Source organism: Porites lutea, chromosome 8 (assembly GCF_958299795.1).
Source record: "Porites lutea chromosome 8, jaPorLute2.1, whole genome shotgun sequence".
In the NCBI taxonomy this organism is placed as follows: Eukaryota; Metazoa; Cnidaria; class Anthozoa; order Scleractinia; family Poritidae; genus Porites; species Porites lutea.
In genome coordinates, this window is record NC_133208.1 from 17,518,964 (window position 1) to 17,534,754 (window position 15,791).

A 15,791-nucleotide genomic window follows, 5' to 3' on the forward strand; every position below is an offset into this window, starting at 1 on the left:
CACCGCTCTCCACTATCTGAACGCTTGGAACAGGCTAAAATAGAGGATATTACATGGCCGAGTTGGAGATACGAGATTACTCTTCTCGTGTTGAAAAAATATTTTATAAAAATTAAATATTTTTTCAACGCGAGAAGAGAAATTTCATATCTCCAACGCGGGCATATAATATCTTCTATGTATTCGCAGGTTAAGTAAATTAGCATCGGCAGGTAGGAAAGCCAATTCATTCAAAACCTGCGGGTGAAAATTAAACAGAGGCCTCAATAACCACCCGGATATTTTTTGTCGATTTGATATCAGTGAATAGAATATCCTAACTAAGGCTGAACCAAGTTAATTTGATTTTCACATTTAATTTTAATGGCTGGGTTCAACAAAAGAGTTGCTAATCAGATAAAGTTAAAAAATAATCATCTTAATAACAAAAAGTGAGAACCTTTATGATGTTTTTATTTTTTAAAAAAATTGAAAATCGGTACCTTAGCATTACAAAGTTTCTTTCTGATCCTTAAAAACTGAAGCATATACTTGAAAGACACTGCAACTTAGCCGTTTAGTTAAAATTAAAAAGGATATGCCCTGCCAAAATGTAAATACAATTAATATTGTTCACTGAGACTTAAAATGCGTGCAAGACTGTGATACAAGTGCAATCCAAATAGATTCAGAAAATTATTGTGTGCGATATCTTCGAAAATAAGACAAACCTTTCTCAGGTACTCATCCGAAAGGTTTGGAAAACAAACCAATCAACCTTTGGGCGAAAACGTTAGGTTGCTGTTCAATGAAAGCCAGTCCATTGTTCATTTCAAACCGTCGCCGGAAAAGAAAATGAGAAAAATTTACCATAAATTATCGTGATTATCAAATTATTAGGAAGTCGTCCTCGCGAAGTTCACTGTTCTCTTTGTTAGACATGGAGAATAACCGTTTTGTTTTCCTGCAAGCAATCGCACAACCAACAAGAGAAAAAGAGCACATTGGAACAATCGAAATCAGCGCAGGATACGGGCGGTCGTCCTCTACTTGACTCAACATCGCAATAGCTATCGCATAACTGGCTACCACTCCAAGTAGGCATCTAGCCGACTTGAAGAACGACATGGCGAAATTAGCCACGATAGATCCTATTATAATGTCACCTGTTCCCAGAAAAACATGAGTTTGATTTTCACCGAAGCGAACGGTGAACACAGAGGGCAGTTCCCATGAGCTGTTCATTTCGAATAACTGGCACAGTAGATTGCCACATTCACCAACGCTCAAGACCTGAGGAGAATCGTTCATCCGAGCGAGAAGGCAGACATCATACACCAGCGCTGTCCAAAGAAAGATTTGCAAAAAGGCGAAATTCCGGAATTGAACGTGACTAGCCAGAAATGCAAACATAGCAATGATCAAGTTGTTGAAAATCCAGCGGAATTCAGTTTGTACTGAAAGTAGCCAAAGGACGCCGAAAATAGTTCCGACCAGGTATCCCATCTTTAAAGGGAGCCACTGGGCGAAGGCGATTATTATAAAGCTGAATACGGCGAAGTGTTGCAAAATGATCATAACCGAAGGGTAATATTGTAGAACGACAACAGTCAGCCCCATGGAAGCAAAATAAGAAAAGTTAAGCAGTAAGTACAGAGGCAATCTCAGTTCTGTTGCTTTTTTCTTCGGATTTCCCAGCGATGAAATTCCTTCACTTTCTGTTGATGTATCTTCCATGATCTTTGAAGCGTTCGCCGACTGAACATGTCCATTTCTTCGCATTCTTTCGCCGTAAATTGCGCTAAAAAGTACCAACACACTGACACATGCGTCCATAATCCAGAAATTATACAGGACCATTTTAAAAAGCGTGACATGTAACCGTTACAGTCTACTTTCCTTTTCTTTTTGCCCTAAAGGATTTTTTTTTTATTTGAAACGATTTATTTTCAAAAGCTGTATTACCTGCTATGACGTCACAGCATGAAACAATGATCAACAAGCCGTTTTAAATGATAGATCAGAAATAGAATGGTCTTTTATGGTGATTTGCCGGTAGAACAACAGGTAATAAGCTGTAATTAATTATTTTACATAACCTTAGATTTAAAAACACAACACGAGATCGCACTCTGTGTTTGTATTTTTTGTTACACCAGAAAAGGAGGCTCTGGTAGAATATGGCGTCAAGCCTTTGAAGTCGCCACAGCCTGAATTTCTGCTCTAGTCAATCTTGTTTTCTCTCTTCAAACTGGTTTTTCAAGTGCGAAAATCCGAATTAATCAATCAATAAATTGTCATAACCAAAATCGCTGCACCAGGCGGACAATTAGTAGGCCTGGGTTCGAAACTGTATCCCAGCAACATTCAGCGCATGCTCAACAAACATCTTACTCGATTCAAGCAGAGTCTTTCTCGAGTACTCCAAAATCATATCTAGCAAGCGAGAGAAAGGCTTTGCTGGCAGAGGGTGGTTTTCACAGATACAGATGTCTTTAATGAGAGGTCCATAAAAGCAGTGTCAGTTCAGTTTACATATTTGTAGTCATGATGATTGTGTCTGTATAGTTTACTCTTTGCCTCCTCCACACACACCATGTTACGACAAATAACACTAGGAAGACAACTGCTAGAACGAAGAACAGTACTGTCAAGATGATCAGGACTGTCCGCCAATTATCTGTGGAAAAAATGATAATTAAGTACTAAGGAAAAATGGTATTTGATTAGGCAATCTAAAGGTAAATCACAGTCGGACCCGTATTAAGCGGCACCGTATTGACAGGGGCACCCAACGAGGATATAGTTCAAAACCACTTAACATAGCATTGTTGAGCGTATTTTAGTATTGAAACGCTAGATATAGGCATATTTTTATCCCCTAAAAACTTTTCATCTGTTCCGATTTCCTAGCTGAAAGTCTAGTGATCCGGAAATCTTAGGGATCAAAACTTACCTTTTCGAAAATTTCAGCCGGGAAAAGGCTCCCGAAAATTCTAGGTGGCCTTTTTTAGGGTAAAAATCTGCTGCACGCACAAGGGGACGTGATCGAGCTCACGCAACGACGACGGCAACGAGAACGGCAATAAACCAATAGGTTTAGATTCACAAAATTTCGACTTTGTACTGCATCACGCTTTTTTGCACATTTCTTTGCCGTCGTTGCACCACTACAACTCTTTTTCTTTCCCTGAACTTTGATACAGTCTTTTCAGTAGAATTCAACTCGAAAAAGATTGGCCAACATTTGACGAATTAAACGAGATGGAATAACCGCGATAAAGTTTGAGGCAGCGCGTATTATCTTTTTAAGTGACGTTTTCATGGCCGTTGCCGTCGTCGTTGCTTACAAAGCTCCCTACTATTAAAACTGCACTTACCTGGACCACACATATTAACTGTACAGGGTTGCGGGGGCAAGGAAGTTGTTTCTGAAGGTAATTGTTCCACTACTGTCTGATTGATATTCGGAAGATAAGTGTTCCAAAGAGCCATCTTCTCTGGACGCATTTTGATCTTGACGGTTATATTGGGCCTAAGTGCAAGGTATTGCCCCTGATCAGCGGTGTACTTTGGCCAAGAGTGACGAAGTGGTATCGGGTTATTTGGATTTCTAGATAAAAATGAAGATAAAACATTGACATATCAGGAGATTATTGAAAGTTTGGTCCTAACCTCTTCAGCCACATCGACAAAAAGCGTCCGCTCGTTTCCATATCGCCCTCTCTTCCGTGAAAGCGGGTCGGTCGATCGGTCGGTCATGACTACCATGACTTAATGGGCAAAGGATGCCAAAAACTTCTGACTCAAGGAAGCTCAAAAAATTCAAATATTTTGACTGAACCTTTCTTCATACGGTAAGGTAGCCTCAAGACGATTAATATTTTCACTGTACAGAAATTACAGGAAAATGTTATCAAGGGAAAACAGGGGGCGTGGGCAAGCGTCTCAATATGGTAGTTAAAGGGTACACACTTTTTGGATGGTCTCTCGTCAAGAGTGGTTTTACACTAAATGTTAGCGCTATAGTGCAGTAGGGTTACGTCATCGGGCCCAAATAAATTTGTGAAGCCCGAAGCAAGTTTGCCCCCGAGACTTCGCTTACAAAACTGTGGTGGGTGGGGTAGAGGGGCGCTCAACTTACCCTGTTTTAGCAAAATTTGTCCACATCTTCATCATACTCTTGCTAAGTTCTATTTCAGCAGCAGTTGTAAGGTTCGCGGCCATAATGAGCGGACTTCCAAATACGTACAAAAGATCTGCCCTATGATAAACCCCAAACCAGGAAGGCAATGGAAATGGAATAGCGGGAAAAACCTCGGGTGCTTTTTCTAGCTGATAAAAATACGTTGGAACCTCCTCCTTCACGAACGCATCCGCTGACAGTATCGCGGGAGCCTTGAAGACGGAGTCTGAGTGTAGGTCCATAAACTGCTGTCGTAGCAAGTAAGGATCACTGGCGTTGGACCAATCAGTGTACTGGTAGATAAGCAGTTCTGGGATTTGTGTGGTCTGATTCCGAATCCAAATCCGCTTGGAGATCTCCTCTGTGAAAAGCTCTCTTGGCATGCCGTTTGGAACACTAACCCCTTTCATAACACCTGCAAGGCAACGCAGAGGTCATCTACATAGATAACAAAAACAGACAAAAAGAGTTCGCGATGAAAAAAATAGTTGTTTTTGTTTTATCGCTTCGCCTTGCCCCTTGCCTATCTCCTGCCGCTAAAATAATCGGGCCGGGTTTGTAGCGGCTTCTCTGCCTTGTTGCTACGCAGCGGACGTACTACTGATAGAAAAAGAGAGAAATATACAAGGTCACACGTCGATTAGCGATCCTCGTGGGAGTCACACGCGTAAAATTTCTAAATCTCGGTTCGCGCGGAAGGCCTTCCGCCGTCGCTTCGCGAGGAATAACTTTGCAAATGTAGTTGAATTTTTTCCGACATTTTCCAGCAATTGTTTAGTCACGATAAAGCACTTACTATAGCAGGCGGCCATCTTGGTTTCAAAATGTAAAATGATGGGTGTTGAGGTGAATAGTATCGGGAGTGAGATTAGCGCTTTATCCTCACCTGGAACACCAGACATGAAAATTGAACCGTCGTCACGTGCCACTCCTATAATAACACTTGTTTTGTTAAACTTCCCAGCTCCGAGGAGTTTTCCTGGAGAATCTTTTGAGAGACCATAGTAAAATTCAGCTTAAAAAGTGTTAATGAGCAAATTATTTACGTTCAAACGCCTCAAGTTCTCCTATCAAAGTACCGTAAATCCACAATTAAGCCCCTCCCTCCTCAGGAGTAGATAGTTAATAAGCCCCCTCTCTTTTAAGCTCTCCTTACCCCCTCCCCCTTAGTTATTATTCTTTGCTAGTTAATAAACGATAGACTGTGTTACTCAATCACGACTGTAAATCTTCATGTGCACTGATCCAGATAGTTTAATCACCAGCTGGAAGTTCAAATTTGTTTTTTGATCCTCGGCTGCATGACCTCTAACTTCTTGTACTTGAGCTTTTCCACCTTGCATTCTAGTTCTTTTTGAAGACCAGACACTATCTTCTTTGCTAATTGAATAGCGCCCCCCCCCCCCCCTCCCACGTCTCTATTAACCCCCCTCAAATGTGTTGGAAATAAATAAGCCCCCAGGGCTTAATAGAGGATTTACGGTATTAGCTTAGACCCTCAAATTCCCCTCCTCGTCTCTTTCCCCACTAACACGATCTTGGAACATATCCCCCCTCCAACACATCCAGAGTTACCACAAAAAATGCCGAACCAGCAACAAACCGTGAAAACGGAACGTACCTGGTAAAACGTAGCCATCTACCACCGGTCCAAAAGGTAACAGAGTTGGTACTGAAGTTGCTTTTAGCTGGGCATCCAAAATCTCTCGAAGGGACTTCATTTTAGCACAGGCTTTGAGGTTACCCATCACGTCACACCCAATTTCGTCAGCGAAACTCCTGGGGAATATGAAGAACGAGCCGATTCAAAAAGGGCGCGGCCAAAAGTAAGTGGAAAAAACCTAACTTTGATAAATAAACAAAAAAAGCTTGCTCGAACTATATATTTATAATTATAAACTTACTAACTAACTACCTACCTAACTACTAACTACCGTAAATCCTCTATTAACCCCCCGGGGGCTTATTTATTTTAAACACCTTTGAGGGAGGGGCTTAGCAGAAACGGGGGGCTTATTAAACTGGGGTGGTGGGGGGGGGGGGCTTATTTAAATTAGCGAAGATAGTGGCATCACAGTTCTCCATAAGGAACTAGAATGCAAAGTCGAAAAGCTCAAATCAAGACGCTAGAGGTCATGCAGCCTGAGGATCAAAACCAAATCCGAACTTCATACAAGTGAATACACAACCCCGGATTAGTCCAAATAAAGTTTTACAGTTGTGGTTGATTTATGAAAACTATCATTTATTACTAAAGAATAATAAGGGGAGTGGAGGGGGGTGGGCTTATTAACTTTCTTTTTCTGCAAAGAAGGTGGGGCTTATTAGAGAGGGGTCTTATTTGAGAGAGGGCGCTTAATAGGGAATTTACGGTAACTAACTAACTAACACAATCACAGCGTTCCAAGAGCTGACATGATAAGTTTTGTACCTAATTACCACGGGGAACAATAACCAGCTATATCTAGATTGATCGGTTGTAGTTATTTTACCTCGCTCGCGAATGAGCTTCGTTCATTTCCATGGCCGAAGATAAAGCCGCAGCTGTTCCACTCTGCATTATAACGTTCTTGTAAAGACCGCTGGCAAGCGGGGATAGCATTAACAGGGCAACGCACATACCTCCAGACGATCCACCAAATATTGTAACTTTATTGGGATCTCCTCCAAACCTAATCAGCACAAAAAATATCACTAAATGATCTCTCTCTTGTTTTGATATAAAATTATTCCACACTATAGCAAAAACAAACAAACAGACAAACCAGGTAAGAATCAAACGGATGCAACATCGAATGTCAGTTAAACATAGTTGGACGATGTTTGACAGTGTTAAACACGGCCATTTAAATGTTACGATCATTGATTTTCACTACATATTACTATATTTTTACTGTACTCTAGCTTGAGATCGTTACAATGTTCTCCCCGCATGGTAATTCTCCCAACACACGCTCCAAAAACAGACTCTTTCCCCTCATTGAATAAAAAACTGTATAAAAGGTTCAAATGATTGTTCCGAGCTTGCCTTACTAAAACCTGAACAGTAAACTGGCGCGGCTCGGTTTGATCAATTTGTAGGTGCAGGTGAAGGTGCGACCGAAGATTGGGTTACCTGTGGTGCGGCTGTCACCATCTAGGGATTCACACCTGCACAACTGCAAAGTACTCCTTCCAAACTCAAGCATCAACCCACGCCACCAACACAAAGAGCCAGTTTATATTAGTTTCTGCCTTACTTTTACCCGTAGTATATCTGTAAACTAGCAGTATGGCTAAGCATATTTACCAAGAAAAAATAAAGTGTCTATGCCTATTTGTCTAAGTCTAATGTTGGACAATGTGGCAAATTGCAAATTAAACGAAGGCAACATTTTTGTTCACACCTGACAAACAAAAGAGGTGTTCACGATTTTGAGGACAATTTTTTTTATGTAAATTAAACTCCGTTTTTTTTACGCAACAGTGACCGAACAAGTTCAATTATGACCGATATATTGACCGATATTAATGCATCAAACATGCAAATTAATCGGAAAAAGAGCAAAGCTAATTCAAGGGGTTATTTTTCAGGCTTTTAGATTTTTAAGCTGATAAATCGTTCTTTTAATAAAGGACACAGTGCTTACGTCATGTTATGATCTGTTATGGTGGTGCATCCTTACTCAACGCTGCCCACCGAAGCAACTGCTGCCTTGTTCCCAGGCTCTCCAGGAAGAAAGAAAGGCCCTACAAGATTAGTCTCAGTAGAAACCATCAAAGAGATTACTGTACCTGGCGATGTTTTTATTCACCCATTTCATAGCTTCAATTTGATCCATCAAGCCATAGTTTCCTCGCAGATCACCCGTATTGGCGCTCAAGAAACCCAAGACTCCGAGTCGATATGCCGCCGTGACGACAATCACGCCCCCCTCGGTCGCCAGCACGCTTCCATCATAACCTAAAGTATCTCCTAATATGAACGCTCCTCCGTGAAACCATAGCATAACTGCAAGTGCAGAAGCATTTGTGACATTCCCAGGGACGTACACATTAAGTTGTAAACATTCTTCGCTCATGAGTGGAAGTTTAGCTGGAGCAAGATTTGGCTGGGGACAGATGCTGTTCGTCTCGTTCGCGTGCAGTGTTGAGGTCCATTTGTCCGGTGGTACGGGGTATTCGAAGCGTTGTGCTTGAGCAAAAGGGATTCCCAAGTAGTTCACCACCGTTTTGTTCGTTAGAAGCGTTTTAAGCAATCCACTGACAGGGCCATAAGTCGTGTTTACCGATGTCGCAACAGCTAAGATCATAGCCGAAAGCTGAATTACTACAAGTAGCGCCAGCCTGTTGCAAGCTACACAAAAGACGATTACTTTGGTCGGCGTCATCTCAAAACATGGGAAACTGCTCTTCGTATTAAAAAGAAAAAATCAATAGCTAGGCGTGGGATATATTACTTCTTCAAGCTTGATAAACGCGGTGGTAGTAATATATTCCGCTTCTCTTCTTGTGTTACTCCACAAGCTAAGATAAATATTCACCTACAATACACGGTCCAATGCGCACTTCACTGAGTAGCGTGAGGAGCCCATTCAAACAGCGGTCAACACCTGTTGAAAAAGGAATCAGGGTAGAAACTATCAATAAAGAATGTATAAACGATAATGAATAAAGACGTGAAACTAGGATTCGGTGGGCTTTTTGGGCAATAGCTTGTTCTAAGAAACAAGAAGACGCGTGGAATAATTTATTACTTAGTGTTCCGGTAAAAATTGCCCGAAATTGCATGGAACGCAAGTTTAACAATGTCCAAACCTTTTGTAAACCCTTTGAAATCACTCAAAAGGAGATATTTTGGCAACATCAAATATTCAATCGCTTATTTTTACCTTCTCACTCGTAATAGCTGCCATTGTAAAACAAAACATTCAAAAGTCAAAATTTCTTTTTGTGAATTTCTGTAACATTTTTAAAATAGTCCTGGTGCTATTGGTATTTAAAGTTGTCAGATGTTTCCGCATTTGAGTAGTAACAGGTTAAAAAATTACAGCAAAGTCGTCTAGGAGTGAAAAGGTTAATTTGCAACCGGTCAGTATAAAACGCAGACTGCGGACTATTGTTTTCACCATGCAAATGAGAACTTGATAACAACAGTCCCATTTCTTTCTAACCTTAAAAACAATAGACCGCAGTCAGTCCGCAGTCTTCATTTTACACTGCCTCCGTAACAGTGGAACATTGGACAGGAACTCCAGACTCTGGTCTTTTCGCATTCCAGATTCCCGATTTTCTATTTTTGAGATACTTCCTTGTTCACAGGCTGATCACGGCAACATGTTTTTCCTGTTCAGCCCGGTATAGAGAGTCAAAGTGTTTCCATTCAAGAAAGCTGCTTTCTAATTTCCTTGCTCAATCGCTGTAGGATGAAAGGCTGCAGACGTGAATTGTGAATAAGCCTATGAACGCTTTCAGCATATTAATGAGTTTCCGCGAAGTCGGATGATCAAAAATGGCGCCTTTGTGTAACTGTTGTTTTCCATCAAGAAGAATCATCCTGAAAAGTAACAGACTTTTAAAATTCATGCTTCTTATTTCGATGGCTCTTATCGCTTGTCTTCACCTCGTTATCTTACCATCCGCTAGTGGAGGTTACAACGACGAATGCTTCATGCCTGATGATAAACGCCGAATTTTGCGGATTATGGTTCAGAATATTTCGAAGGCATTCAACAAACATGGCGTTCAGTATTGGCTTGATTATGGTGAGTTTCTTGCTCCTTGTAGCTTTAAGCCAAGTTTAGCAGTTCCAAGGAACTTATTAATAAGGGTTTGAACAGAATGAAGTGTCGTAAGAGCTAGAAAGTGAAATTTTATATTTAATAGCAGCTGAATGTCACTGAGTTTAACTGTTTAAGCTTACATTGCGATCACAGAACCTCACGATCTACCAAACTGAGCTATCAGATTAAAAAATCTCGTCTTTCTAACATAACTTGGGTCAATGTAGAATTAATAACCATTCGTGTTACAACTAAGAACTAAAATCGCAGAATTTTTCGAATCTCAGTTTTTACTTCGCTCGAAGTTACCGACAGCGATTTCGTGACTTTAATAGTTGCGAGTCACGCAAGACTTGCAGATCGATTGAGAAGGTCTTTCTACTAAAAATCGTTAAAAACAAAACTTGGTCTGGATCAACTCATATATATTTTGAAGAACAAGGCATAATCAACAGGAAATTGTCATTAAATGAATTAAATTAAGGCTTGCAATACACCGTATTCACAAATGGCGGACACGCGGGAAAAAACTGGTGCCTAGTCATGAAAGCGAGGCGTTGGAGGATAAACAAAAATTTCAAATGAAGACTTTCAGTGAACTTCCAGAGTGTTTAGCACGGATTCCACCTAAAATAACTTTGTACGGACTTCTTTTTAAATACAGTTACGTGGGATGTCTTCTGCTTTTAATGTTTAGTAATGACTTGCTGTTTGCAATCAAAAGGGACGCGTATATCTGCAAGGAAACAGGATGATTTTGTAGGTTTTCGAGTCGGTTTCCGAAGCATCAGAAGCTCGACAGGTGGACGATGACTGGAGAAAAGCGGCAAACATGTTGGCCCAAACTTCACATTGAAACCGAGTACGAAAGCCAGCTCACTGTAATTCGGTGAAACAGAAATATAAACAAATCTTGGTGGCAAGAAAAAAGAAATAAGCGACAGATACATGGCCTACTTGTTAACGCAAGAGACGTCTGCCGTTGAACAAAACAGTTCAAGTCGAGATGGAAAAAAGGAAGACAGGAAAGAAGAGGTGACTGAGGTTTCGATGAAGTTATGTTTGATTTTTGTTTGCCAGGACGTTATTCTCTGGTCTTTATCAACGAAGGACATCAATTATAACTATTTTTTTTATTATAAATGCAGGAGCGATCGAGTGGAGTACGCTCAAAATTTCAACTTGTTACTCGGCAGACTCGGTAAGCCAGACACATCATTTCAGCGAGTAATTTCGTATTTCTTATCGTTGGCTGTTAAGAGTTTTAACTTTATGTTCCATTATATTTTAAAGTTGAAGAATACATAAATAAATAAAATGATGGTCTTCTTAAACGGATCCAGACTCGAATTTAATTATTCGAAACAGAAGCTTGCCATGTTCAGTCCTGACACAAACATTGCCTTAAAAGTTTAACCTAGTAAAATGTAAGCTTTATACCACTTTTTTTTACCAAGAGCTCTCTGAGATAATGCCCTAAAGGAGACCAGGCAAATAGCAAGCCATAAGATTCACACACTACAGCTTCTAATTTTGATAAAATTATTTTTAATTATTTCGCAATGACAACGAAATCATGAGATTTTTGCTAAGCTCTGCCAACGTACCTCTAACAATTCGCTCCAAAGCGACGGAATTGATATGATCCAAAGGAAGTTGTAAATACAGACATACATATATACATAGATATGTATAAGATGTCACTAACATGAATGAATGAGCCTCGTGAATGAATCTTTCACCCGCTCTCAGCTTGACCTGTTTTCAGTGGCCATATATCCGTCGCTTATTTCTCTTTTTCTCGCCACCAATATCTGTTTTTATTTCTGTTTTACAGAATTGTAGTGATCTGGCTTTCGTATTCGGTTACAGTGTGAAGCTGGGCCAACATGTTTGCCGCTTTTCTCAAGCCATCGCCCACTTGTCGTGTCCTGCTTCTGATGCTTCGGAAACCTACAAAATCATCCTGTTTCCTTGCAGATATACTCGTCCCTTTTGATTGCAAACAGCAAATCATTACTAAACATTAAAAGCAGAAGACATCCCACGTAACTGTATTTAAAAAGAAGTCCGTACAAAGTTATTTTAGGTGGAATCCGTGCTAAACACTCTGGAAGTTCACTGAAAGTCTTCATTTGAAATTTTTGTTTATCCTCCAACGCCTCGCTTTCATGACTAGGCACCAGTTTTTTCCCGCGTGTCCGCCATTTGTGAATACGGTGTATAAGTTTACTTGAAATATAACATCAGGAATCTGGAATCCTGGAATTGAGAATCCGGAATACAACATGTTTTAACCTTCTATTGAAATTAAAATATGCTTCAAAAGGCAAGAACTAGTTCTGGGTAAGCCAGGGACGAAAGTGTAAAATAAATTTTGTTTTTAATTAGGTCTAGGTTTGTACTTAACTAAGATTCATTAATAAGAGCAGAATTTTAAACGATTTTATATTTGGCGCTGATCTTTTTTTTTTTGCGTGCGTTCATAAAATGATACTATCTTTTACAGTGGAACCACTGCAAAACCTTCGTTAATACGACCTTGAATCCGTTCTTAGAAGACGAAGACGACTACGCGGACGACTGAGATTTCATTTGCATTTTTTTTTTTGCATATTCTAGGAAAATTGTCATTTCGGAAAGCTTCATTTTACATTGTTTTTTCCACAAAAAAACATTTGCACGGTTGTTTTTTGAAGGAGGTTAAGCCATCTCCTAATCGAGAAATGATAAACGAATCTAACGATCAAAACCTTGCTTCCGCCAATACGACGTTTTCGCTAAAACTTGTAGTAGAAAATGATGACCTGACGCGGCTAACGCGTTTTCCCAAACAAAGATGATTCACAGATGCGCACTGCTTAGAATTAAGAAAATATCGCAAAAAAGAGACCTTTAGATCCGAGGACGAGAACCCTGGACAGGGGCGGATCCAGGATTTTTTTAAGGAGGGGGTCCACTCGTCTCTTGCTCGACTTCAACACCAATAAACCACATAGTTTTTTTTTTTTAATTTTTTTTTTTATACAGAATACCACTTGTATTAGAAAACCGCAGGTCATCTCAGGCGGGGGGGGGGGGGGGGGGGGTGCGCACCCCCTGCACCCTCCCCCCAGATCCGCCCCTGCTGGAGAACGACTACGAGTACGAAATTTGGCCGAGAGTTGTTTACGCGTATTCTCAAAAAAACTGACTTTCTGGAAAGCTTCATTGTACTCTTGATTCACCAGAGACCGTTAGCGCCGTTATTTTTATTGAAGGAGGTTAAGCCCTCTCCCGATGGCAAAATGATCAAACTTCAAACATCCACCACTACGGTATTCATGCTAAAACTCGTTGTAGACTAAGACGATGACTTTCACGTTCTCCTGCTTTAAGATCCAACGACGCGACGGCGACGAGAACGTCGCTTAAAAAGTGAATTTGCGTTCCTTCAGTCTAAGTAGCGATTATTCCTACCCGCTTACTTTGCCAAATGTAGGCGAACACTCCTGAAGCTGAATTTCAAGGGACCATAGCCAAGTTTAGAAAGAGAAATAAAATTTCGTCGTTGCTTGTTTATGTCCTCCATTAAACGAAAATTAGGCATTTTCACGTCGTAGTCGTGCAAAAACAGGAAGGAAATCAGTCTAAGAAATTTACAAAAGAGCGTGATGCATGTGCAAAGTTGTTGTTTTGCGTATTAAACCAATTGCTTTTTGTTCTCGTTGCCGTCCGCGTCGTTGGATCTTAAAGTCCCTAATGACTTTGGTTCGCGCGCGCGGACTACTTAGTATTGGGAAAACCTCGTACTCGTAGTCGTTAGAATCTAAAGCCCTCTAATAAGGTCTCCATTACGACACACAGCTACCTTTTAAGTCCCCTGTTATCATGTTTACAATTCTATGTCGTTTGCGCACCCTGTTTTCGACGCATCACTGTTACTAAGGCCACTGGGGATCCTCGACGTGTTCAGGAACAAGTTTCGCCCTCCTGTTCAGCACTTGTTTCCGAACTTTGTGAGGCTTTTAGAAATAAATTCTTGCCTGAAGATCTCAAGTGCGGACAGGAAAGAACCACAGTGACAAACGCCGGGTTAGGGATCGCGCGGAGACATTGCAAAATTTGATAAACTATTCCAACATTGACGAGGGATTGTATCCATGTTTGCCGTCCGAAATAGGGCCAGGGGCTCGTTTGTCGATAGTTCCGATAATTACCAGGTCGTAAAACTTACAGGGAGATACGAGGAACCGGCTTCAGGATTGGAGAACTTTGCGGTGGATCCCTATGAAGAACACTCAGGATTAACTACCCACCCCACCCACCTGGTGATTATAAGGTCAAAATATTTGGCTTTGCAAAGCCTCTTTGATGCGAGTCGTATTTACATGAATTTTTTACTTATTTATTTTTATATTGTTATTGTAGGGACACTTCTTGGTGCTCACCGCACGGGTGATATTCTCCGTCATGATCACGATGCGGATATTTCACTTTTACTAAACTCAGACCCAGGAGAGGCGTTCCGCGATTTAGCAAAGATAGGTATCGTTGCAAATGGCTTAGTGGCGAAACTCGGATCGGTGTCTCTTGACTTTGTGAGATGGAAACCTGTAAACACAACGATTCACGGGAAAACCGAGGTCATGTTGCACAAATTTTATCCGTCATGGGTGAAGGATAATATGGTGGTTAGGTATCATCATAAGTTAGAGACTTTTCCTCAATCATGGGTGATACCTTCACAGAAAATTAAATTCCAAGGAGTTGATGTAGCTGTTCCTAATCCCCCAGAACGGTTATTGTCCTTCAGGTATCCTTACACCTTTGGAACGTTTGGAGTCCAGTTTCCTTATAAGTGGAAGTGCTGGGTTCCCTGTTTGTTAAGAAAGAGCGTTGGATGTTAAAAATGTTGGTTCTCTGTGCTTTTAATTATGGTAGGAAGTTTACCATCAGAGAAACAGAATGATATGCGGGGCTGATATGTATGCAGTTTGCGATCAGTCCTAGAGACAATGAAGACTCTTGCCTGCGAGCAAGCTACCCTCCCAACAAGGGTCGTTTGCTTCGAGAGTGTACGAGGACAATGAACGTGTAAATCTAACACCCTTACTAGGATCCCATGGCTCCTGCCCTAGCGTAAAAGTATAAAATGTCAAAACGAAATCCTATGGCCAAATATGAGCATACTTTTAGAATACAGTGGAACCCCGCCATGACCACCTTGCTTCCCGGGGCCGACATCTCTATGAAAATGACTCTTAGAGGTAATAGCAGTTTTATCTCACTTGTGGTGTTCAGAATATCCTGGTTAACAGAGGTTTATATCTCGCGTGTGGCGATCGACTGCAGCAGAGATGTTTCGGCCACAGGTCGACACCTGAAGGCCGAAGACACAAACGGTGAAGAAAAAAAAACTTGCTTTTCGCTCGTGTCACTATAAAGACTTGACAGAAACCGGAAACCCGCGCATGAGAAGTCTCTGGCACCCAGGGTGTGTCCTAGTCTCTTTTGCAGCCGTTTTTGTCTCGTCACTAAATGCTCCTCTAAAAAAGTTTTGCATGACGAGACAAAAACGGCTGAGAGACTAGTTATGTTTAAGACGAAAAGCTCATATTTTAACCCATAAAGGCTATCTCTCAGGGTTTGCATAAAGAAATATCCATATAGGTAAATAAACGTCATCATACTGTGTTGGAGAATGGTCTCCTTTAGAGGTCGGTCAAATAAAGCTTGTGCCACGCCCAGTTGGTCTCCTCTGGTGTACCACAAACTCTTATTTTCCTCCGAGGTATTAATTTTATTTTCCCACGATCGAGCATCCTTATGTCTTTCACATGGTAGTCCTCCGGGCTTGCTTAGTCGCTTAGGCCACTTTGATT

General features: G+C 41.0%; 3 protein-coding genes across 3 annotated transcripts; 1 reads left to right on the plus strand and 2 right to left on the minus strand.

Moving 5' to 3' along the window:
- Positions 1 to 456: 456 nt before the first annotated feature.
- On the minus strand, positions 457 to 2,457 carry LOC140945808 (uncharacterized). Its single transcript, XM_073394859.1, has one exon. The coding sequence runs from the start codon at positions 1,837 to 1,839 to the stop codon at positions 868 to 870; it is 972 nt and encodes a 323-aa protein (XP_073250960.1). The 5' UTR covers positions 1,840 to 2,457; the 3' UTR covers positions 457 to 867.
- Positions 2,458 to 2,468: 11 nt separating this feature from the next.
- LOC140945799 (neuroligin-4, X-linked-like) lies at positions 2,469 to 8,550 on the minus strand. Its single transcript, XM_073394849.1, has 7 exons — positions 7,940 to 8,550; positions 6,658 to 6,837; positions 5,787 to 5,944; positions 5,052 to 5,153; positions 4,124 to 4,580; positions 3,360 to 3,592; positions 2,469 to 2,659 (listed from the first exon to the last, which is right to left on the minus strand). Exons 1-7 carry the CDS (start codon positions 8,533 to 8,535, stop codon positions 2,511 to 2,513), a joined length of 1,875 nt encoding a protein of 624 aa, XP_073250950.1. The 5' UTR covers positions 8,536 to 8,550; the 3' UTR covers positions 2,469 to 2,510.
- A 1,101-nt stretch (positions 8,551 to 9,651) lies between these two features.
- Positions 9,652 to 15,604, plus strand: LOC140945817 (ribitol 5-phosphate transferase FKRP-like). The gene is made up of 2 exons (XM_073394868.1): positions 9,652 to 9,909; positions 14,338 to 15,604. The coding sequence occupies exons 1-2, from the start codon at positions 9,657 to 9,659 to the stop codon at positions 14,814 to 14,816; spliced, it is 732 nt and encodes a 243-aa protein (XP_073250969.1). The 5' UTR covers positions 9,652 to 9,656; the 3' UTR covers positions 14,817 to 15,604.
- Positions 15,605 to 15,791: the final 187 nt, after the last annotated feature.

Coding starts and splice junctions, on each gene's coding strand:
- LOC140945808 (XM_073394859.1), bottom strand. CDS start 1,839: ATGGTCCTGTATAATTTCTGGATTATGGACGCATGTGTCAGTGTGTTG.
- LOC140945799 (XM_073394849.1), bottom strand. CDS start 8,535: ATGACGCCGACCAAAGTAATCGTCTTTTGTGTAGCTTGCAACAGGCTG. Junction 5,945..6,657: donor GAAGCTCATTCGCGAGCGAG/GTAAAATAACTA, acceptor CATATTCCCCAG/GAGTTTCGCTGACGAAATTG. Junction 2,660..3,359: donor AGTTAATATGTGTGGTCCAG/GTAAGTGCAGTT, acceptor TTTTTTCCACAG/ATAATTGGCGGACAGTCCTG.
- LOC140945817 (XM_073394868.1), top strand. CDS start 9,657: ATGGCGCCTTTGTGTAACTGTTGTTTTCCATCAAGAAGAATCATCCTG. Junction 9,910..14,337: donor TCAGTATTGGCTTGATTATG/GTGAGTTTCTTG, acceptor TTGTTATTGTAG/GGACACTTCTTGGTGCTCAC.